The following is a 24,887-nucleotide window of genomic DNA, read 5'->3' as shown; positions in this document are numbered from 1 at the left end:
GGCTGGAGACGGCAGCGACACAGATACAGACACGCACGCACACAATACACACACAGGTAATACACAAACACCGACAGAGAGACAGACGAACAGAGGCAAATCATAAATACACACACACACACACAAATACTGTCAGAGACACACAAGCAATACATAAACACGCAAACAGAGACAGACACACAGACGACGCAAATAAAACACACAATGCACGTTTTCCTACTGATGTAGTTCCCTTATTTGTCTTTACACACTCTTATCGGTTTAACTAGGAGATTACCGGTGTGTTCGCTAACACCACGCTGTTGCTGGTAATGATGACATAAACACTAACCTAATGTTATTATCCTCATATTACTGTATTACATATAATTATTATTGATACATGTTGAATTAGCATTAGTGATGTTTGCCGCTGCAACAGCTACCAATATAAATCGTGTTATTTATTGCAGAATATGGGCCCTGGTTCAAAAGTAGTGCACTAAATAGGGAATAGGGTGCCATTTCGCACCCTATTTGTATTATGTACCGCGACTCAGACCATACAGAAACTCTCTGCTTTAACTCTGCTTGTTTTTGTCAGTTTTGGTCCCTTCCCTCCAGAGCTGTCGGCGACTGTATGCGAGCCATCAGAAATTTAGTTCTCCATCGATCCCTCTGTATTTCTTCCCCCCCAACATGGAGGGAGATGACAGATAGCAAATTGAATTTATGAACAGCCTGTGTTGACACTGCTGCATAATGATAAGAATGCCATCCCTTTGGTGCTTAAGAAGGAAAGCATGGCGAGGAATACAGATTGAAACCAAAGTGCGTCCGTTTTTCTTCGGAGGATGGGAAGAGAATGAAAGTCTGCTTCTCAATAGGCACCATATTCCTTAAGTGGTGTTATAATTATTATTTAATTTTTTACCAAAGGTGGGGAATATGTTGCCATTTGGGATTCAGAGGAAGTTAACAGATCTGCATTTTATTTTTGTCTTGCATCCACATGCAAATCCTTGTATTTATGTTACCTGAAGATGTGTTTTGGTACACAGTAAAATCTTATATTTGTATTTAATAGAAGTATACTGACAGTAAATGAAGTAGTATAGAGCTACACTGTGGAGGTTTTTGATGATGTGTTACAGTGCCTTGCAAAAGTATTCATCCCCCTTGGCGCTTTTCCTATTTTGTTGCATTACAACCTGTAATTTAAATGGATTTTTATTTGGATTTCATGTAATGGACATACACAAAATAGTCCAAATTGGTGAAGTGAAATGAAAAAAAGTCATTTCTTTCAAGAAAATTCTAAATAAAAACTGAATAGTGTTGCGTGCATATGTATTCACCCCCTTTGCTATGAAGCCCCTAAATAAGATCTAGTGCAACCAATTACCTTCACAAGTCACATAATAAGTTGAATAAAGTCCACCTGTGTGGAATATAAGTGTCACATGATCTCAGTATATCTACACCTGTTCTGAAAGGCCACAGAGTCTGCCACAGAGTCTGCCACTAAGCAAGCGGCACCATGAAGACCAAGGAGCTCTCCAAACAGGTCAGGGACAAAGTTGTGGAGAAGTACAGATCAGGGTTGGGTTATAAAAAAATATCAGAAACTTTGAACATCCTACGGAATCATTAAATCCGTTATTAAAAAATTGAAAGACTATGGGACCACAACAAACCTGCCAAGAGAGTGCCGCCCAACAAAACTTGCCAGACCAGGCAAGGAGGGCATTAATCAGAGAGGCAACAAAGAGATAAAAGATAACCCTGAAGAATCTGCAAAGCTCCAGAGCGGAGTTTGGAGTATCTGTCCATAGGACCACTTTAAGCCGTACACTCCACAGAGCTGGGCTTTACAGAAGAGTGGCCAGCAAAAAGCCATTGCTTAAAGAACAAAATAAGCAAACACGTTTGGTGTTCGCCAAAAGGTATGTGGGAGACTCCCAAAACATATGGAAGAAGGTACTCTGGTCAGATGTAGCTTTTTGGCCATCAAGGAAAACGCTATGTCTGGTGCAAACCCAACACCTCACATCAACCCAAGAACACCGTGTTTTTCATCGGCAGGGACTGGAAACTGGTCAGAATTGAAGGATGCAGGGAAATACAGGGAAATTCTTGAAGGAAACCTGTTTCAGTCTTCCAGAGATTTGAGACTGGGACGGAGGTTTACCTTCCAGCAGGACAATGACCCGAAGCATACTGCTAAAGCTACACTCGAGTGGTTTAAGGGGAAACATTTAAATGTATTGCAGTGGCCTAGTCAAAGCCCAGACCTCAATCCAATTGAGAATCTGTGGTATGACTTAAAGATTGCTGTACACCAGCAGAACCCATCCAACTTGAAGGAGCTGGAGCAGCTTTGCCTTGAAGAATGGGAAAAAATCCCAGTGGCTGGATGTGCTAAGCATATAGAGACATACCCCAAGAGACTTGCAGCTGCAATTGCTGCAAAAGGTGGTTCTACAAAGTATTGACTTTGGGGGTGTGTGAATATTTTGTATTTTTCTCATAATAAAAAATATTGAATTATTTTGCAAGCCACTGTAGCTATTAGAGGGGTCTGTCTGGCTCTCTAGTTCATCCTCTCGCTGAACTGGCCCAGAGCAGCCACCGCTATAGGTCACACTGCATGGCTGACACCAGTCTGTGCTGGAGCACACACACACACATAACACGCACATATGCACACCACGCAAGCACACACACACCCAACATAGGCACAAAGACACATGCACACTAACACACACACACAGTTGTGTGAATAGAATTGTCCACTGTGTAAGCACCAGAACGCCCTCTCCCTCTACACAGGCAGCGTTTTAACAACCGCCTTACATCACTCCAATGGGAGACTCTCCCCTGATCAAGACACATAAGGTAGATGGAACTATTAAACAGTGCATTAGACGTCACGTCTCCCCTGTCTCCAGCTGAATGGCTTCGGACGGGGTGGGGGGAATCCCCAAAGCACAGAGTGTATGTCCCAAACGGCACCCTATTGCCTATATAATTAACTTATTTTGATTATAGCCATATATGCCCTTTTTAAGTAGTGCACTAAAAGTAGTGCACTATGTAAGGAATAGGTTGCCATTTAAGACATAACCAGAGTCACTTCAGCGGCTAATGCAGGCAGAGGACGGCTGTGGATGAAAGCCTCCACTGATGACCATTGAAACATATTATTTCTGTGGCTTACGCAGGGGAGCTAAGTGCTCTTTACCAAGATTTAGTGTGGAGCCGGTCAATACTGGGCCGCTCCATCATTGTTCCGTCGATGACACCGGGTATGCCTTTGGAAAACATTCCAACCGCCAAACGGCTTAGTGCATCCATGGCCCCACTGTGCTACCACAGGAGGGGAAGAGGAGAGGGAGTTTTGGGATAGGCCACTGTCTCTGTCTCTACACGTATTAGCACAGTGTGTGCAGTGCATTGCCATGCGTACAGCATGGTACACCACATGGCTCAGATGGAAGGATTCAGAGAAGACGAAGCATTTGGTCCTATATCTGGGTCATCTATCTTTACCCCCATACTAATGAGTCAGTGGGCCCTCTGTTCATCATTGTGGTCCAGAACAGACACTATTTTAAATTGGGATCATTAAGGTTACTATGCCATCCATCGTTTGCATACATGGCTGAACTAACTTGTGGGTAATGTTTACGGCGAGAAAGGCCCGGGCTTCTTATTTCGCTTCTGGGCATCATGGCAGAGAAGAAACGTTTGTGCCAGCCAGAGTCTGAGGATGGACTTTCAGCAGCACTTTCAGTGAGCGTTGATCAATCTTTTGTTTTTCCATTGCGGCGTGGCGTTGTAGGGCAATTTTAATTTAGGAATCGAAGAAGTTGACACTGGGACATAATTAATTTGAGGAAATGCCACATATTCCACTATTACCATAGAGAAGCTAGACGCACAGTATTATTTTTGTTGCCTTATCCAAGCAACACAACATCCCAATGATAAATGATTTACAGAAAAAAAGATGTACCCAAGAATAGAAACGCATCTTATGTTAATTAGCCACAAACGCTTTATTTGCGCTAATTTCTTTTCTTGATTTGCTCGTCTCATTCCCTCTTCCTGAGGCCCTTCCCAAGGGCTACTTTGAAAACCAAAGTGTATGATCTCTCTTTCTATGTGCTTTGTTTAAAAACCACCTAGATTAAATCAAGCTTAATTAGACCATCTTGAAACAGAACAAAGCAAAGTCCAAGTAGCTAGTGCTTATCTTCAAATTGGCTCGGCTACACTTTGATAGCCTTGCTAATTGGTTTAAAGCGGGACATGCATTTCACCTGCTTTGCCCTGTATAAACAAGATTGCCAATCTGTATCTAACAGCTATGACACTGAGAACAGCACCGGCTCCCACTTTGTTCATGTTTTTCCGTATCTAGGCGAACCAGGACCTCGACATGAATGCAACGTGTTAAGTCCGGGCAGGTAAACATTTATCTACTGCACCTTGGCTCCTGGAAAACTTTTAGACAGCGCTTGCTTCAGTTTCATTCTTCTCAGAGACCTAGACATCACACGGGGCCCCTGACAACTTTGATCAATTTGTCCTAGTTCTCGCTTAACTGTAGCCCAATTCATCATTTGTAATGACCAAGGCTTGGGAGCTAGGCTGGGTAGACTGAGTTCAAGACGGAGGATCACAGACACAAAGAAGCAAAATGACTAAAATGGGAAACATGCTCCCCGGTGACCTTCCAGCGCTCCATTAACAATGTCCTATTGGACCCGACGTTCTACCACAGCCGGCCAGACCTCAGCTCTAATGCCGGAAGCTCATAGCTCAAAGATGAGGCCCTGGCTTCTGAGAATCTCTTAACATCCCCAACTGTGTCCAAACGCTTCCCCTCGACGCACTAAATATAATGCTTCAACAGAAATGAAAGTAAAAAAACTCATGCATTTTGGATGATTTGAGAATGATGTCTAAATCCCCACAGCAAACTTCTCTTGATCTGACACATAGCCCACTTAGACGACGACTGTTGTTTACCGTGTTCTTGTTCTCGCACCGCCTCTCTGATTTTGAGCTGTTAAAACCCAGGGCAAATATATTCTGCCGTTTTCTGAATTAGCGAGTCTCGTCGATTGCGAGGCAGGGAATTTCAGAAAAGCGAACCTTTATGCAGGAGGGTCTGTCTTGAGAATAAGTGATACCCCGCTCGCAGGAAATGTTCTTTCCAAAATGGGTTAAGATGGGCTAAAACCGAAGAAATCGACAAAACTCTTCCCAGCAATGTAGCACCTCATCAAGCCATTGTACCTGTCCTCCCTCCCTCCCCTCATCCTTTCCTCTGTCCCTGGGTATCAGGTGCCACCTGGGCCCTGGGGATCTTGCCAAATGTAACAGTGAGCCCTCTCTCTGTCTCTGTGATGTATTTACTAGGGTTCACTATCACATGTTTTAATTAGGGGATAACGAGGCCCCGGCTCTCTGACGGATTTGCTAACTTCACACATCATGATTAGTTTCCCTCTCCCCAACAATGTACAGTACCTGGCTGTGTGCGTGTGTGCATGTATGTCCTATATCCCTGGGAGAAGATGGAAGGGGAGGAGAGATACAAGTAAAGTGTCACCATAGGGAAAGGAAGGAAGGGAAGGAAAGGGGAGGGTTGAGGACAGGGTAGACCACAGTGAAGTAGGCCTGTGTGTATAGCTGTAGGGCATCTGGAGGAGTAGGTCGTTGAGAGGACTAGTGGAGCCGGGCAAGGCACAGGGTCGTAAAACTCCTTCTGAGACACTTGACTGCTCCGGGCCTCTGACATTTCATACTGTATGCAAGCATGTAAATGCACTTGCAGGCACACACAAACACTTACACATTCAAATACATGCATTGTGGATCCAAAATGTGCATGGATACTGGCTCCCAATTACATATCCAAACCAATAGGAGAGAGAAGTCTGGCTTGGCGAGTCGTACGTGTGTGTGTATTTTAGTGTATCTGTGATTTTTTTTTCAGTGTGGGTGTATATCCTCTAACCATATTCTCTGTCTGTCCTGTCCTACAGAGGGAGGAGAGAATGAGACAGGTGTGATGGACAGCTTAATGGAAGCCCTGCAATCCGGAGCGGCCTTCCGCGACCGCCGAAAACGAACCCCGCGCAACGGTAAGGACCCCCCACCTCTGGCGAGGTTACTTCCTCCCTCGCTGGCGACCATCTGTGTCCTGCACGGACACAGAGTAACTGCCTTACCTCTTTAAACGTTATGTATAACCTGATTCCATCAACACACTCAGTCTCGTCCATTGTCCTTAATATGAAAGTCGGTATATGCCAAGGGCGGACACATGTCTGTACGCTCATGTGCTTCTCTGTGTGTGTGGGGTTGGGGCCTTCCCCAACACACACACTCACTACACACACGTGTGCTATCCCCGTGCACTTCATTACACATTCATCGTCACATTGTCATTCGTAAGGTGCAGATCACAATAGAAATGGGATGCGAGTGGGGGCTATGGGCTAGAAGTGAGTTAACGTAATCCTAATGTTAAGATATTCCATCCTGCCATGATGAATGGCCTGTATCCAGGGGGATGGTAAGGTGCCACCTGGTAGAGGTGCCAGGTTACATTGAAATGCAGGTGGAGAGACAGAGCCCTGTCTGTATTGGAGGAGCTGGAGGATCCACAGGTGCTGCGATATTCCTGGTGCACTACCTGCTCCATGCTAATCACTAAACTGTTATATCGGATGTTTATTGGGCCTCATTAGGCTTCGGTTAACATAGCTTAGTATGAACAGAGTCGAGTGAGTATGCACAGAGGTTTTAGGGCCCTGGACCTTGGCACTGAATATGGTAGTAGCTCCCCCTTTCCCTCCGATAGGCTGGGTGTAATTTTCACCACATTGCTCACATCTATACAGTCCTCTCAAATCTATACAAGTGCCTTGGTGGTGTGGAGTTGATTATAGAAGGGCCTATAGTAAAAAGCCTATTTCAGACAAGCATATGTTGTCAAAGCTCTTATGGAGCACTCATTCAGTGTTATCCTAACAACCTCAACAACAAATAAATCAGCATATGCACTCCGTGACCAAAATAATTGTCCTAAATTAACTGTCACTATGTGAAATGACCTGTTCATTTCCCACATTGTCTCTCCTCTTGCTTATCTTGGCCAATCACATCTCCCTACTAGGTCCCATGTCAAGTTTGTCCAATAAGACCAGGTTAATGAAACAGGGTGTCACAACTCACACTCCTGAGTCCTGCTCTTCTTAGCTTGGCCTGCATTTTGAGCTTGCTGGCAGCCAGGCAGTCATGTGGAGAAACACACACACACACACACAATGCACAAACACAAACACAAAGGATTGCAGTTTCAGAATGAGGCAGTTTGTACTGTTTGTGCCAACACCAAAACTTTTCAGAGTGGATAATTGGTGTCTGATATATTTCTCTCTTTCTCTTCCCCCTCTCCTTGTCCTCCCTTTCTTTTTCTTCTGTTTATTTCGTCAATGTTGCAGGTGATCAAAATCCATCCAGTCCTGCCTCTCGGTGGCCAGGTGCTAACCATGGTAACACAACCAATCTGTGTGTCTGTAGTTTAACCCTGAACCTGCTTCTATGCTGCACTGTACTGCACCACCTCTACTCCTGGCTGTGTAACTCATATGGCTTCTTCTCTCTCCTACTGAACCAGAGCTGGTGCACTCTCTGACAGACTCCTACACTGATCCATAACTTGTCTGATTATTTCTGTGGCGACAGTCAATTAGGTTACATAGTATTATCTTGTTTCGGTCTGATATAGGCTTAGTTCTACACCCTCAATTCAGTGGTGATATCAACTTGACGTGGTTACAGACTGATTAGATTGATTTGAATGGTTTGATTAGGTTACATATAGAAGATTGATTATCTCAATAACAGGAATGAATATACAGTTGAAGTCAGACGTTTTTCACAATTCCTGGCATTTAATCCTAGTCAAAAAAAATCCCTGTTTTAGGTCAGTTAGGATCACAACTTTATTTTAAGATTGTGAAATGTCAGAATAATAGTAGAGAAAATGAATTATTTCAGATTTTAATTTTTTTTTTTATCACATTCCCAGTGGGTCAGAAGTTTACATACACTCAATGAGTATTTGGTAGCATTGCCTTTAAATTGTTTAATTTGGGTCAAACTTGTCATGTAGCCTTCCACAAGCTTCAGTGAATTTTGGCCCATTCCTCCTGACAGAGCTGGTGTAACTGAGTCAGGTTTGTAGGGCTTTGTGATGGCCACTCCAATACCTTGACTTTGTTGTCCTTAATCCATTGTGCCACAACTTTGAAAGTATGTTTGGGGTCATTGCCCATTTGGAAGACACATTTGCGACCAAGCTTTAACTTCCTGACTGATGTCTTGAGATGTTGCTTCAATATATCCACATAATTGTCCCGCCTCATAATGCCATCTATTTTGGGCACCAGTCCCTCTTGCAGCAAAGCACCCCACAACATGATGCTGCCACCCCGTGCTTCATGGTTGGGATGGTGTTCTTCGGCTGGCAAGCCTCCCCCTTTTCCCTCCATACACAACGATGGTCATTACGGCCAAGCAGTTCTATTTTTGTTTCATCGGACCAGAGGACATTTCTCCAAAAAGTACGATCTTTGTCCCCATGTGCAGTTGCAAACCGTAGTCTGGCTTTTTTATGGTGGTTTTGGAGCAGTGTCTTCTTCCTTGCAGAGCGGCCTTTCAAGTTACATCGATTTAGGACTCGTTTTACTGTGGATTTATATACTTTTGTACCTGTTTCCTCCAGCATCTTCACAAGTCCTTCGCTGTTGTTCTCAGATTGATTTGCACTTTTCTCACCAAAGTACGTTCATTCTAGGAGACAAAACGCGTCTCCTTCCTGAGAGGTATGATGGCTACGTTGTCCCCATGGTGTTTACACTTGCGTACAATTGTTTGTACAGATGAACGTGGTACATTTAGGCATTTGGAAATTGTTCCCAAGGATGAACCAGACTTGTGGAGGTCTACAAAAAAAACATTCTGAGGACTTCGCTGATTTCTTTTGATTTTCCCATGATGTCAAGCAAAGAGGCACTGAGGTTGAAGGTAGGCTTTGAAATACATCCACAGGTACACCTCCAATTGACTCAAATGATGTAAATTAGCCAATCAGAAGCTTCTAAAGCCATGACATAATTTTCTGGAATTTTCCAAGCTGTATAAAGTCACAGTCAACTCAGTGTATGTAAACTTCTGACCTGCTGGAATTGTGATACAGTGAATTATAAGTGAAATAATCTGTCTGTAAACAATTGTTGGAAAAATTACTTGTGTCATGCACATGTCCTAACAGACTTGCCAAAACTATAGTTTGTTAACAAGAAATGTGTAGAGTGGTTGAAAAACAAGTTTTAATGACTCCAACCTAAGTGTATGTAAACTTCTGACTTCAACTGTAGGCCTCATAGAGATCTGACCAAATGTAGTGCGCTAGGTGATAGGGTTGAATTTTGGATGCACCGGCTTTGTTAACTAAGTGACTCAAGGTCACTCTGGTTTCTGTTAAGTAGACCAGCCCTTTTATTGTAGATCTACGCTGATAGAGCATGACTTCACATCCTGTCTCATGGCACTTTTTAGGAAGCGCTTTGTTAGCAACACAAGGGCTATAGTTGGCTTTCGTCACTCCTATTCCTTCCAGCGGAATGATTTTTTTTGGCATGCTCCATCCCTCGCTCTTTTTTTCCAGCCAGGGCTTTCGTCTGGTAAATGTAAACCGTTGCACAATGCGCAAACACCTACAAATACTCCCCTTTAATGTATTCTTGCCTTTGTGTGCCCTGGCCTACTTTGAAACAAATGGCTGTGGAATGTTGTGATTTCTTCCACCCACCACCTACCTCTCACCACCTACCTCTCCAGTCTGGTACATCTCTGTGGGGTGCATGTTATGCTGTTGACTGTCTTTGCCTTTGTCTCTGCCTGTGTCTCTTCAAGTGTGCGTGTGTGCGTCTCTGCGCGCACGTGTGTGTGTGTGTGTGTATTGTCTTTGTTTGTGTGTGTCTATCACTTTCATAGTTAAAAAGCAAGCCGAGATCTAGTAATTTTTTTTTTTTGACTTAAAAAATGTACTTCTATGCAACTTAACCTAATAAACGCTATGTAGGAATGAGGTTTGTGCAGTCCTCATACATTATCACAGCGTATTGGCCAAATGTTCACCCTGCCAATATTGCACTTCTCAGACCATATTATATTTCAAAATTCGAGCTTCGATAACAAAATAGATCAGTTGTTGTATCACTCGCGAGGCACGGCTGAGCATGAATTGAAATGATTAGCAAATCATTAGCCTCTTTATTTTACTGCTTCATTCGTCTGACTGTCAGTCTCAGAGGAGGGAGGGAGAGAGCAGCGGAAGGTCTGCCTCTCATGGTCCCTGCTCTCTCCTTTCTTCCGGTGAGGCTGACCAGAGACACCGTCATCCACCTGATGGAGGAACTCGAGTCACAACGGCATTATTTCTGCCTCGTGCACAAATTCATGCTGTTCCTATAACCAGAGAAAGTGAAATATTTCTTGATATTAAAATAGACACGACGAGCTGCTAATTTTATTTTTTATTTTTTAAACGCAGGGCTGTTGATACACTTGGCTACTCATTCATTGCAGCTGCAGCGCGAGTGGAAGTAGGGGAAAAAACGCGTTTCATCTTTAGTAAAAAAATAAAAAATGCTGATTAGAAAGTCGAACATGAATTCACTCATAAAAACAGCAGCTCTTTGCAGTATTCTTTGACCATCTCTCTCTGGTCATGGTTTTAAAAGTTATGAAATGTCACGCTAGTATCAAACTTTGCTGTGGGGTCCTAGAAGATATAGGCACGGTGATCTGAGCTATCCGATTGGCCTGCGGCTTTTCTGCAGAAATGTTTGGTGATCGACTAGGAATGCCTAGTCGATCGACCGGTTGGTGACCACTGGTCTATGTATTTCTGTATTTCTGTGTTTGTGTTATTTTCCTTAGTAGCACTCCTGCTTTGTATATGCATTTGACCTTCTACCCTGTATAGTTATGATAAGCCGTACACAACCCAATGGGCCAATTGTTTCTGTACGTATTCTCTTCGCTTCTCACTGCATGGCACTGCTGAGTCCTCACACTACGGTCCTCACAAATCATATGAGATATATACAACCCGCTGCTCCTCGAATTGGCAATGCATTATTGTATTCTGATACGTGTGCAGTGTGTATCTGTGTGCATGTCTTTCTATTGTCAAGATAGAGGCCTGTATATGATTTGATAAACAGCTGTGTGGATTGTAACCCCATTAGGTTATGAGAGGTATGGTGTAGCAGAGAATCCTCTTGACATGTGCAGGCTCCCAAGGATTGTGTGGCAAATAGGTTCTGAAATCAAAGCACCATGCTTTAAAGGAAATTTGGATCAAATGTGTATGTTGCGAGCGGTTAGAGCGCCAATCTTTAGGCGCACTTTGAGGAAAATCCCCAATATAGCACACTACTAGGGCCCTGGTCAACATTAATGCACTACATAGGGAATATGGCTCCATTTGGGACGCAATCAGAAATGCACCAGCTGTGAAAATAAACAATTAAGCTCCCCCTGCTACCGACGGTTGAATAGACGATTAAAGGCTCCTTCTCCCGAATCGCTGATTAGCTGTCTTTTGGAGGAGGTTGTTGCTATTTTGGCGACAACAGAGGAGGAAAATTGTCGACATTTGAGTGTCAGCTTTTCGAAAATGATTTCTAGGTCAGAACAACATCTGTAATATTCGTCTGTGATTTTCCTTTTCTCAACGTTTTCTTTTCTTATTCATCCCATTACGACACAGAACTGACTCTGAACTTGATAAGAACTTAGCCCAGAAATCCCTCCCTCTCAGAGACAATAACATTTGTGATAATTTCATGAAGTCCACAGAATATACTCCTGCTTAGTCATGTCTGTTGTAATCTTACAGTTTCAAAGTGTGATTAACCTTTTGTCATCCTACAAACGAGCATCATATACAAGAGGAGTTTGTTTACATTGGAGGAGTTCAGTTGAAAGCAGCTTGTCTTTCCTTAATATTGTCAAGATGGAACTGCTCTCCCTCACATTTCCTCAAGAGTCTGTAGGTACATTACGTAGAGACTCGTATATTACCAGGAGGCACCAATCACAATGAACCCTAAAAGTGCCAAAATATGTTTTGCTTAAAAAAGAGGTCATTTTTACACCAAATTGGTAATGATTACAGAGACACTGTCTTTCAATTAGTAACACTTTTAATTTTATGAACCTTTTGAAACAAAAAAAATCCCCAAATTAGCATATATTGAAACATAAAAAAATATATATATATAGTCAAATTTGATTTAAAAAATGACTGTTTTTCATGCTTTGAACAGGTATTTACAGTATCAATTTCATCCATAGCCATTTGCTATGAAAATACAGTATGTCTGTTATTCATTCACATTGCTATGATTCTGTGATACTCAGAGGCTGAGAAAATGTAGATTGAGCTAATCTGGCATATCCGTAGGACATAAGATGTCCAGTGGTATGGGTGATATGAGCGCCGGTACCATCAGACTTTTAGCTCTAACTTTGGAACACTACGGGCTATCAACTCAGTTCCAATTGCCTCTTCAAGATGACTCTCGGTTTGGTATAGAGACATTGACTGGAAGCTAAATATGTATTTACACATTTTGAAGTTATTTTTTAGTTATAGTGGCACGCCACCAGGGGCCAAATACAGTGCCTTGCGAAAGTATTCGGCCCCCTTGAACTTTGCGACCTTTTGCCACATTTCAGGCTTCAAACATAAAGATATAAAACTGTATTTTTTTGTGAAGAATCAACAACAAGTGGGACACAATCATGAAGTGGAACGACATTTATTGGATATTTCAAACTTTTTTAACAAATCAAAAACTGAAAAATTGGGCGTGCAAAATTATTCAGCCCCCTTAAGTTAATACTTTGTAGCGCCACCTTTTGCTGCGATTACAGCTGTAAGTCGCTTGGGGTATGTCTCTATCAGTTTTGCACATTGAGAGACTGACATTTTTTCCCGTTCCTCCTTGCAAAACAGCTCGAGCTCAGTGAGGTTGGATGGAGAGCATTTGTGAACAGCAGTTTTCAGTTCTTTCCACAGATTCTCGATTGGATTCAGGTCTGGACTTTGACTTGGCCATTCTAACACCTGGATATGTTTATTTTTGAACCATTCCATTGTAGACTTAGCTTTATGTTTTGGATCATTGTCTTGTTGGAAGACAAATCTCCGTCCCAGTCTCAGGTCTTTTGCAGACTCCATCAGGTTTTCTTCCAGAATGGTCCTGTATTTGGCTCCATCCATCTTCCCATCAATTTTAACCATCTTCCCTGTCCCTGCTGAAGAAAAGCAGGCCCAAACCATGATGCTGCCACCACCATGTTTGACAGTGGGGATGGTGTGTTCAGGGTGATGAGCTGTGTTGCTTTTACGCCAAACATAACGTTTTGCATTGTTGCCAAAAAGTTCAATTTTGGTTTCATCTGACCAGAGCACCTTCTTCCACATGTTTGGTGTGTCTCCCAGGTGGCTTGTGGCATATCCAATAAATCCAAATTATCCAATAAATGTCGTTCCACTTCATGATTGTGTCCCACTTGTTGTTGATTCTTCACAAAAAAATACAGTTTTATATCTTTATCTTTATGTTTGAAGCCTGAAATGTGGCAAAAGGTCACAAAGTTCAAGGGGGCCGAATACTTTCGCAAGGCACTGTATATGGGTGAATCCATATCTATATATTTTCAGGGTACATACAGTGCCTTCAGAAAGTATTCACACCCCATTATTTTTTCCACATTTTGTTGTGTTGTTACAGCTTGAATTTAAAATGGATAACATTTTTGGTCACTGACCTACACACAGTAACCCATAATGTCAAAGTGGAATTATGTTGCAAACCTAAATACGTTCAGGAGTAAATATGTATAAGTCACATAAAAAATTGCATGGACTCACTCTGCGTGCAATAACATGATTTTTGAATGACTACCACATCTCTGTACCCCCACACATACAATTATCTATAAGGTCCCTCAGTCAAGCAGTGAATTTCAAACACAGATTCAACCACAAAAAACAGGGAGGTTTTCCAATGCTTCGCAAAGAAGGGGACCTATTGGTAGATAGGTAAAAAACTGATATTGAATATCCCTTTGAGCATGGTGAAGTTATTAATTACACTTTGGAGGGTGTATCAATACACCCAGTCAATACAAAGATACAGGCATCCTTCCTAACTCAGTTGCAGGAGAGGAAGGAAACCACTCAGGGATTTCATCATGAAACAGTTAGTGTTTACAGCATCATAGTTACTCCACAATTACTATCCTAATTGACAGAGTGAAATGAAGGAAACCTGTACGTAATAAATATTTTCCAAAACATGCATCCTGTTTGCAACAAGGCACTAAATTAATACTGCAAAAACATTTTTTTTTTGTTTTTGTTCTGAATACAATACAACACATTACTGAGTACAGCTCTCCATATTTTCAAGCATAGTGGTGGCTGCATCATGGTATGAGTCTGCATGGTATCAGTCTGCTTTCCACCAGACACTAGGAGATTAATTCACCTTTCAGCAGGACAATAACCTAAAACACAAGGCAAAATCTACACTGGAGTTTACCAAGACGACAGTGAACGTTCTTGAATGGTTGAGTAACAGTTTTTACTTAAAGCTGCTTGAAAATATATGGCAAGACTTGGTAGTCTAGCAATGATCAACAACTAATTTGACAGAGCTTGAAGAATTTTGAAAAATAATAATATGTTGTACAATCCAGGTGTGGAAAGCTCATAGAGATTTTTACTGAAAGACTCACAGCAGTAATCACTGCCAAAGGTGGTACTAACTTCTATTGACTCAGGGGTGTGAATACTCTTGTCAATTAGATATTTCTGTATTTCATTTTCAATAAATAAAAAATGAAACATGCTTTCATTTTACAGGCTGTAAAATTTGGAATAGCTCAAGGGGTATGAATACTTTCTGTACACCGTACATCTACCTCTGTGCCAAATGTTGTGCTTTTATCACAAAGTCTACTATTGTGTCCACATTTTCAGCTTAGCCACCCACCACTAGTATACAAAAGATATATTATTTTTTCAGTCCTCCATATTAACACAGAAATCATGGTAAAATGTGTTTTTTTGTCAGTAACTAGTTGTTTGACAAAGTCTTACAATTTCAGAACAAAACGTTGACAATTGACATTTTTGATCGGTACTTTTAGGGTTCAAGCCAATTTCCAGAACATTTCCAACATCTCTGCCTCTCCAGTTGTGTGGAACGTAACTAAACCCTGTGAAGTCATCATAACCTACTTGATGCAATTACAGAAGCCAGTCCTAATTGACAGAGGCTAGAACCAGGCATTCTGTTGTGTGGGTCTTTGAGTTCTCATTCTCCTCAATCAGACAATGCATGTTATTGGCATGATATTTGGGTCAACTCGGGCATATATAATTTCCAGGAAGTGTATTTTTTCCTTCAAATTAGAAAGGCTGCACACGTCTCAATTCAATTCAGAAAACTCGATTTATTCTCAAGGGGCTTAATATTACTAGGCTGAAAACGGTAGTGCAGGCACCGCTTATGCTTTCTGTTTTTGATACTAAAGCCAACACTGCTGTGTGTGGCCAAATAGCTCTATTTTCATGTTATCTGACCAAAGCACCGGTTTCAATCCAAGTGCCAATGTCGTTTAGCAAACTACAGGCGTTTACATTTATTGGATGACATGAAAATAGAGCTCTTTGGCCATGCACACCAGTGGTGGGTTTGGTGTCGAAATAAGAATGCATGAGCAGAAAATAACCCCATACCTACTGTGAAGTATGGTGGTGGATCTTTGATGTTATGGGGCTATTTTGCTTCCACTGATCCTTGTGCCCTTGTTAAGGTCAACGGCATCATGAACTTTACCCAGTACTAGGACATTTTAGCCCAAAACCTTATTGCGTCTGCCAGAAACTTGGCCGTGAGTGGATCTTCCAGTAATATATTTACCCCAACTGAGTCCCGTGTGGCTCCGTTGGTAGAGCATGGCACCTGCAACACCAGGGTTGTGGGTTCAATTTCCATGGGGGACCTGTATGAACGAGTTTTAAAAAATGTATGCACTCTTTACTGTAAGTTGCTTCACAAAGAAATTATTAACAAAATCAACTATAATCTCTCGACTTGTGGCTGGAAGGATTCTCTATAGAGGAATGGTCTGAGATCCCTCCCAATGTGTTCCTCAACTCATCTTGTTTTGTTGTTGAAAAAGCCTTAGTGCCATTTCTTCAAGCAAGGTTGGGTATTAAAGGGGATTGAAAATGGGTGTAAATAATTTTGACTCCTACCTTTTTGAGAAAAAAAGTATTACTTGTTAATCAAAATCTATTTTTCTGAGCAATTTTATCAGAATTATTTTGAGCTGTAGCTCAGAATTTGAATGATTATCAAGGGTGTCAATAATTCTGGACCCCAGTGTAGAAAGGCAACATAACCAACAACAAACAACGGTATATGTACTCCATTCATCTTTCCCTCAATCCTGACTAGTCGCCCTTTCCCTGCCACTGAAAAACATCCCCACAGCATGATCATGCCACCATGCTTCACCGTAGGGATGGTGCCAGGTTTTCCTCCAGATGTGACGCTTGGCATTTAGGCCAAAGAGTTTAATCTTGATTTCATCTTTCCAAATAATGTCCAATCAATTGAAATTACCACAGGTGGACTCCAATCAAGTTGTAGAAACATTTCAAGGGTGATCAATGTAAACACGATGCACCTGAGCTCAATTTCGAGTCTCATAGCAAAGGGTCTGAATACTTACGTAAATACGTTTTTTTCCGTTTACATTTTTTATAAATTAGCACATTTTTCTAAAAACCTGTTTTTGGTTTGTCATTATGAGGTTTAGATTGATGAGGAATTATTTTTTCTAAATCTGTTTTAAATAAGGCTGTAACAAAATGTGGAAAAAGCCAAGGGGTCTGAATACTTTCCGAATGATCTACAGATAACCTACATAACCAACAACAACTTATAGAACAGGAAAGATTGTTAACTTCTTGACGCTACCCATCCCTTAAACAGGATAATTGTCATCAGCAACCGCTAAATAGCATAGCACCTCAGTCAAATAATATTACTAAAAATATTCATATTCATGAAATCACAAGTGCAATATTGCAAAACACAATTTAGCCTTTTGTTAATCCACCTGTCGTCTCAGATTTTGCAATTATGCTTTACAGCGAAAGCAATCCAAGCGTTTGCGTAAGTTTATCGATCGCATGACAAAACATTAAGTACACTTAGCATCAGGTAGCTTGGTCACGAAAATCAGAAAAGCAATCAAATTAATCGTTTACCTTTGATGATCTTCAGATGTTTTCACTCACAAGACTCCCAGTTACACAACAAATGTTCCTTTTGTTCCATAAAGATTATTTTTTATATCCAAAATACCTCTGTTTGTTTGGCGCATTATGTTCAGAAATCCATAGGAAAGAGCGGTCACGAAAAACGCAGACAAATTCCAAATAATATCCATAATGTCCACAGAAACATGTAAAATGTTTTTAATAATCAATCCTCAGGTTGTTTTTAAAATATATAATCGATAATATATCAACCGCAAATGTCTTTCACAATAGGAGAGGGAAAAACAATAGCTGTCCAAATTCTGTTGCGCGAGCAAAACTCATGTGACCACTTGACGCGATGTTATCGTTCTGGCTCATTTTTCAAAATAAAAGCCTGAAACTATGTCTGAAGACTGTTGACACCTTGAGGAAGCGATAGGAAAAGGAATCTGGTTGATATCCCTTTGAATGGAGCAATGGGAGGCAATTCCTGATTTGATTTTTCCCAGGGTTTCGCCTGCAATATCAGTTCTGTTATACTCACAGACAATATGTTGACAGTTTTGTAAACTTTAGAGTGTTTTCTATCCTAATCTGTCAATTATTTGCATATTCTAGCATCTGGTCCTGAGAAATAGGACGTTTACTTTGGGAACGTTATTTTTCTAAACATAAAAATAGTGCCCCCTAGCTTCAAGAGGTTCAATTCAGTCAATTCAGGATGTAAACTGAAATTCCACTTAAACAATTAGAATTTCAGTTCACTTCCTGAATGGACTGAATTAAAATTGACCCCAACCCTGTTGCATACAAGAGCTCATCAAATCTCAACACTGATGTTCAAACGAATATGGGCAAATAAGAGCATGGGGAGTTTTGTTCACAAAAGCCCCCTCTTTCCCCCCACTCTGGTGTGTTGATACCCGGTATATAACCCAAGAGATTGGTTGGTAAGAGAGAGGCATGGAGCCGGCTCATACATCCTCTCACCATCGATTGGTCTGTGATGAAAGCCACAGACTCAGTAGCTCTTTTATACGGGCATCTCCCAAAAGGCACATCAATCAGATTTCAAAAGAGGATGGGAGCCAATCGGTATTTATTTACTGCCTATTTTCAAAGTCATTACGATGTCCCTAACCAGTACTATCCCCTCCTCTCTGACTCTCTGGATTCACCTTCACTGTGTTGCCCATCAAAAGTGTGTGTGTGTGAGAGTGTGTGCATGTATGAGCGTGTGTGTGTGTGTGTGCGTACATGTGTGTGTGTGCGTACATGTGTGTGTGTCCTTCCACTAGCCTCATAAGGGCCTCTTTGACATTGAATGGATAGAGATCATCTTTCCTCCATTAAAAACAGAAGAGATGCTGTGATATAACGCTTGTCACAGTTATGGGATTTCAGAACCCAACCGCCTAATCTCACTGGTCTAGCCGCTAATTCACCCAGGCAAGAGGGGAGAGCTGGCCCCCTGTAAATTTAATGAAGATGAAATTACCTATTTTCAGTCATGACATTTTTAAGGAGAGAACGGGATGAATCTGCAATGAAGCAAATGAAAGAGAGGGGAGAGAGCAGCGGGAAGAGAAAGCCGGACACCGCTGAAGGATTTTTTTTTCTCCTCTTTTATTATTCACATCATCGTGTTGTAAATTATCTCTCAATACCAAATGCCTCGGTTGTCCCTACTAATGGGCCTGTGTACTGGATGGCTATGTTTTTTTTGAGCTAGTGAGCCATTTCTTCATCCTGCATGTGATCTGGGGAGAATTACACAGTTTGTTACTTAAATTAATAAACACTATTATATCACGTGGATGTGATGGTGTTCGCAATTCCTTTAGCAAGTCATTTCCTCTCACATATATGTTCTGGTGTATGTCTCTTTATCGCTCCCTTCCTGTCTTTCATTATGTCTCCCACTCTCTGGCTTGTGCTCCCTCACGTTCTCAGACACACGTACACGCATAGACATGTACACAGGTGCATGTACTGTAAACGCACACACGCTCACACACACACGTTATGTTCTTCTATCCTCGTGGGGACCTAAAATGTATTTCCATTCGAAATCCTATTTTCCCTAACCCCTACCCTTACCCTTACCTTAACCCTAACCATAAACCTAACTCCTAACCCTAACCACTAACCCCTTACCCTAACCCTAATTGTAACCCTAGTTGTAACCCTAAACCTAATCCCTAACCTTAAAATAGCCTTTGTCCTGATGGGGATGTGAGAAATGTCCCCACAAGGGAGAATTTTCCTTGTTTTACTATCCTTGTTTTACTATCCTCCACTACTGCTAAAGGTAGTGGAGCTAACGTGACTTGCTAGAGCCGAGGGGACCTGGAATGTGCGCTTGGCTATGAACTGGGTATGGCTTAGTAGATCCTAGATATCAATAGAGGGGAAGAGAAGGCTCTGTGAAGACGGCTGCTTGAACCCTATCACCTGCTCGTGATAGATCAAGGATACTTATCAACAGCCAAAGGGAAGAGGCTAGATAGAGGAGAGACTGAAGGATCGGAGGCCCGACAGACCGTCGGTTTGATGTCCGAGGGTGGATGTGCCCCCTCTGTTCTTCTCACAGACCCAAAGGACCTTCCGCCCAGAAAAAAATCCATTTGACAGGCCTAGCGGAATATCATCATGGAAATATAGATGAGGATTTTATGTGCCGTTTGAGTACCCCCGCCGCATAACTGATCTACCGTTTTACTCCGCCAGTCGAGCTGGAGTGGACAGTTAAAATGAGTCGAGTGTGACACAAGATCAATTTTTTGAGGATAAATCAAATTTCAATAAAAGGTTGGACTTTCTGAATGGCAAGCCGAAGACGACCACATCTCCAGCCATGCATTATATGGTTCCTTACAAGAGGCTTTTGACCTTCGTTAAGGGTCCCATCTAGGTGCCCGCCTCCTCTCATACTGTGTCCATATGACGCAGACCCATCTGTGTGTACACTTACAATGGCAGGCCTTACTCCTCGCCTGTGTGTTTCGTGAATACCCTTTCAGTTTTCTGTGAAATGCAGTTTATACCCCATCGCCTATTTTTTTGCAATACAACAGCATTTCCCACTTCTCTATCCACTTTCCAAATACTCCCAATACAGCACTGGTCCTCAAATATGTGGGCAGATCTTGGAAAAGGTCATCTGAAGTGTAAATTGTCAATATCGGATCAATTTGGGAGGGCAAATATTCTTCTGAGCCCCCATAATTGAAGGTTTTATCTTATTTTTTACGCTGGCACATTCGCACAATAGGATTGATTTCACTCATTGTGTGATGAATTCCTAATAGACCTATAACTCTCAGCTGCTAAAAGCAAAGGGGGAATCACTTGGAGAGAGAGAAAAAACAGAGACGGCATAGAGAGGCGTATGAACCAACCAACTGACTGTCCTCAGGGCTGAAAAATCGGCCTCATAATATTCCAATGGAATCTCCGCAGCTATCATACTTAGCCTTTTGAAGGATGGACAGTTCCCTTGGACAAATTAAACCTTACTCATCGCCTATTAAAGCCGAAAGAGAGTGAAGAGGTTCTAATAATATTCGGCAGTAGAATAAATAAAGGCTCTCCACAATGAGATGTAGTTATGTTCCGTGACGATGAGAGGCGATTGCACCCTTTTAATGCTATTTCCCACTGTCATTTCCCCAATATATATTTTTTTTTCATCTCCAAATGGCGAGGTGGCCATTTACCCACAGACAAATAGCATCTGGTTGGTGTTTGCATTGGAGTGTCAGCCATTATCCATGATCTGTCAGGCGCCATAGCGCATAATTAATATTTTAGTTTTCCATTTGGCGGGCTGGATGGCGTGTAATAAGGAAGCATGGGGGGGGGGGGAGTAGAAAATTCAGACATTTTGATACATGTCTGAGGTTGTTCGCGAGCTGCAAAATGCTATGTTTTGCAATTGTGTCTTGATCGGCAGATTCGTTTGATTAGCAGTTCATTGGATTGTACCGTTACATATTAGGTGATTTTCAAATGTAGTTTGTTCCAAAGCTCTAATTGGCAGAAGCCACACTTACCAAAGCTATAATGACAACATGAGGGTAGCCTTGTTTGTTCGGGTTCACAAGTCCACAGGTAAATGAAAGGTCAAGCTAAAACAATCAATTATAATTTTGTATCTATTTTCTCTGACTAACTTTTTTTTTAGGTGGGGGGGGGGGGTCAGCTTTAATATTGCAAATAGATTGTGGCTTCTAGCTGTGTAATTGTCAGCATCATTTCCAATCCCCCATATATATTTTTGTATTATATAAACAAAAGTATATGGACCTTTCAGCCACACCCGTTGCTGACAGGTGTATAAAATCGAGCACAAAGCCATGCAATCGCCATAGACAAACATTGGCAGTAGAATGGCCTTACTGATGAGCTCATTGACTTTCAATGTGGCATCGTCATAGAATGCTACCTCGACAACAAGGCAGTTCGTTGAATTTCTGCCCTGCTAGAGCTGCCCTGGTTAACTGTAAGTGCTGTTATTGTGAAGTGGAAATGTCTAGGAGCAACAACGGCTCAGCCTTGAAGTGGTAGGACACACAAGCACACAGAACAGGACCACCGAGTGCGGAAGCGAGTGACGCGTAAAAATGGTCTATCCTTGGTTTGCAACACTCACTACCGAATTCCAAACTGTCTCTGGAAGCAAACTCAGCACAAGTACTGTTCGTCGGGAGCTTCATGAAATGGGTTTCCATGTTCAAGCAGCCTCACACAAGCTTAAGATCGACATGTGCAATGCCAAGCATCGGCTGGAGTTGGAAACGCCATTGGAAACGCGTTCTCTGGAGTGATGTATCACGCTTCACCATCTGGCAGTCCGACGGACGAATCTGGGTTTGGCGGATGCCAGGAGAACGCTACCTGCCCCAATGCATAGTGCCAATGTGAGGTTTGGTGAAAGAGGAGTAATGATCCGGGTCTGTTTTTCATGGTTCGGGCAAGGCCCCTTAGTTCCAGTGAAGGGAAATCTTAATGCTACAGCATCCAATGGCATTCAATATGATTATGTGCTTCCAACTTTGTGGCAACAGTTTGGGGAAGGCCTTTTCCTGTTTCAGCAGGACAATGCCCCCATGCACAAATCATTTTAAATATATATGTATTTTTTTTAAATATATTTTCGTTTCCCTTTCACCCCTCCCATAATGGGAGTAAACTAATGGGAAGCAACAATTAGGCTTCTACTTCCAGCTTATTCATACTATATACATTTTACTTACACAGTATATTTTAAATGACTTATCTTTTGTTTTTTTTAGTCCCATCCTTCAGCTACACTCAACCCTTCCCATCTACAGTGGGGAGAACAAGTATTTGATACACTGCCGATTTTGCAGGTTTTCCTACTTACAAAGCATGTAGAGGTCTAAAAAAAGTCCAGAAAATCTCATGGTATGACTTTTATGTAATTATTTTGCATTTTATTGCATGACATAAGTATTTGATCACCTACCAACCAGTAAGAATTCCGGCTTTCGCAGACCTGTTAGTTTTTCTTAAGAAGCCCTCCTGTTCTCCACTCATTACCTGTATTAACTGCACCTGTTTGAACTCGTTACCTGTATAAAAGACACCTGTCCACACACTCAATCAAACAGACTCCAACCTCTCCACAATGGCCAAGACCAGATAGCTGTGTAAGGACATCAGGGATAAAATTGTAGACCTGCACAAGCCTGGGAGATGGGCTACAGGACAATAGGCAAGCAGCTTGGTGAGAAGGCAACAACTGTTGGCGCAATTATTGGAAAATGGAAGAAGTTCAAGATGACGGTCAATCACCCTCGGTCTGGGGCTCCATGCAAGATCTCACCTCGTTGGGCATCAATGATCACTAGGAAGGTGAGGGATCAGCCCAGAACTACACGGCAGGACCTGGTCAATGACCTGAAAAGAGCTGGGACCACAGTCTCAAAGAAAACCATTAGTAACACACTACGCCGTCATGGATTAAAATCCTGCAGCGCACGCAAGGTCCCCCTGCTCAAGCCAGCGCATGTCCAGGCCCGTCTGAAGTTTGCCAATGACCATCTGGATGATCCAGAGGAGGAATGGGAGAATGTCATGTGGTCTGATGAGACAAAAATATAGCATTTTGGTCTAAACTCCACTCGCCGTGTTTGGAGGAAGAAGAAGGATGAGTACAACCCCAAGAACACCATCCCAACCGTGAAGCATGGAGGTGTAAACGTCATTCTTTGGGGATGCTTTTCTGCAAAGGGGACAGGACGACTGCACCGTATTGAGGGGAGGATGGATGGGGCCGTGAATCGCGAGATCTTGGCCAACAACCTCCTTCCCTCAGTAAGAGCATTGAAGATGGGTCGTGGCTGGGTCTTCCGGCATGACAACGACCCGAAACACACAGCCAGGGCAACTAAGGAGTGGCCTAGCCAGAGTAAGAAGCATCTCAAGGTCCTGGAGTGGCCTAGCCAGTCTCCAGACCTGAACCCAATAGAAAATCTTTGGAGGGAGCTGAAAGTTCGTATTGCCCAGCGACAGCCCCGAAACCTGAAGGATCTGGAGAAGGTCTGTATGGAGGAGTGGGCCAAAATCCCTGCTGCAGTGTGTGCAAACCTGGTCAAGAACTACAGGAAACGTATGATCTCTGTAATTGCAAACAAAGGTTTCTGTACCAAATATTACGTTCTGCTTTTCTGATGTGTCAAATACTTATGTCATGCAATAAAATGCAAATGAATTACTTAAAAATCATACAATGTGATTTTCAGAATTTTTGTTTTAGATTCAGTCTCTCACTTTTTAAGTGTATCTATGATAAAAATTACAGACCTCTACATGCTTTGTAAGTAGGAAAACCTGCAAAATGGCAGTGTATCAAATACTTGTTCTCCCCACTGTATCTCTGAACACCATTGATTTATATTTGCCAAATACAGTAAAGGTCAAAAGTTTGGACACACCTACTCATTCCAGGGTTTTTCTTAGTTTTTACTATTTTCTACATTGTAGAATAAACATCAAAATTATGTAATAACACATATGGAGTCGTGTAGTAGCCAAAAAAGTATTAAACAAATCAAAATAGATTTTATATTTGAGATTCTTCAAAGTAGCCACCCTTTGTCTTGATGACAGCTTTACACTCTTGGAGTTAGTTCCAAGTAAATGTTGCAAATCTTCAGCCATTCCTGAACCTGCGACCAAAAACAAGCTACAAATGATCTGATGATTCTGTCTCTTTCAGCAATATCTGCAGAGCTGGGATGGTTGTATCCCCCATATACCCTACATATAACATTCTGTTGGCTGCAAAATTATGTCTAATAATTTATTGAAAAACTCTACGTTTCGAAAATCTCTTCCCAACTATTTTGCAATCTGTGTGGCACAGCTGTACATTTTTAGATAGTTAAATGAAACTGGTATACTTTTTTATTGATCTATTTTTTTATTTTTA

At 41.9% G+C, this 24,887-nt stretch overlaps 1 protein-coding gene across 7 annotated transcripts in view; it reads left to right on the top strand.

Annotated features, from left to right (window-relative positions):
• Positions 1 to 24,887, top strand: part of LOC139391116 (protein diaphanous homolog 2-like) — a 637,381-nt gene that overhangs the window by 568,419 nt on the left and 44,075 nt on the right. For 6 of the 7 annotated variants that reach the window (XM_071138656.1, XM_071138651.1, XM_071138657.1 and 3 more), the window contains 2 exons: positions 6,039 to 6,137; positions 7,503 to 7,553. In XM_071138656.1, the coding sequence (XP_070994757.1) occupies positions 6,039 to 6,137; positions 7,503 to 7,553 (150 nt within the window). The remainder of the gene's footprint in view (positions 1 to 6,038; positions 6,138 to 7,502; positions 7,554 to 24,887) is intronic. The other variant, XM_071138654.1, reaches the window with a different exon arrangement.

The sequence above is a fragment of the Oncorhynchus clarkii genome, chromosome 31, assembly GCF_045791955.1.
Source record: "Oncorhynchus clarkii lewisi isolate Uvic-CL-2024 chromosome 31, UVic_Ocla_1.0, whole genome shotgun sequence".
NCBI lineage: Eukaryota > Metazoa > Chordata > Actinopteri > Salmoniformes > Salmonidae > Oncorhynchus > Oncorhynchus clarkii.
This window is presented reverse-complemented; position numbering and strand designations above follow the sequence as displayed.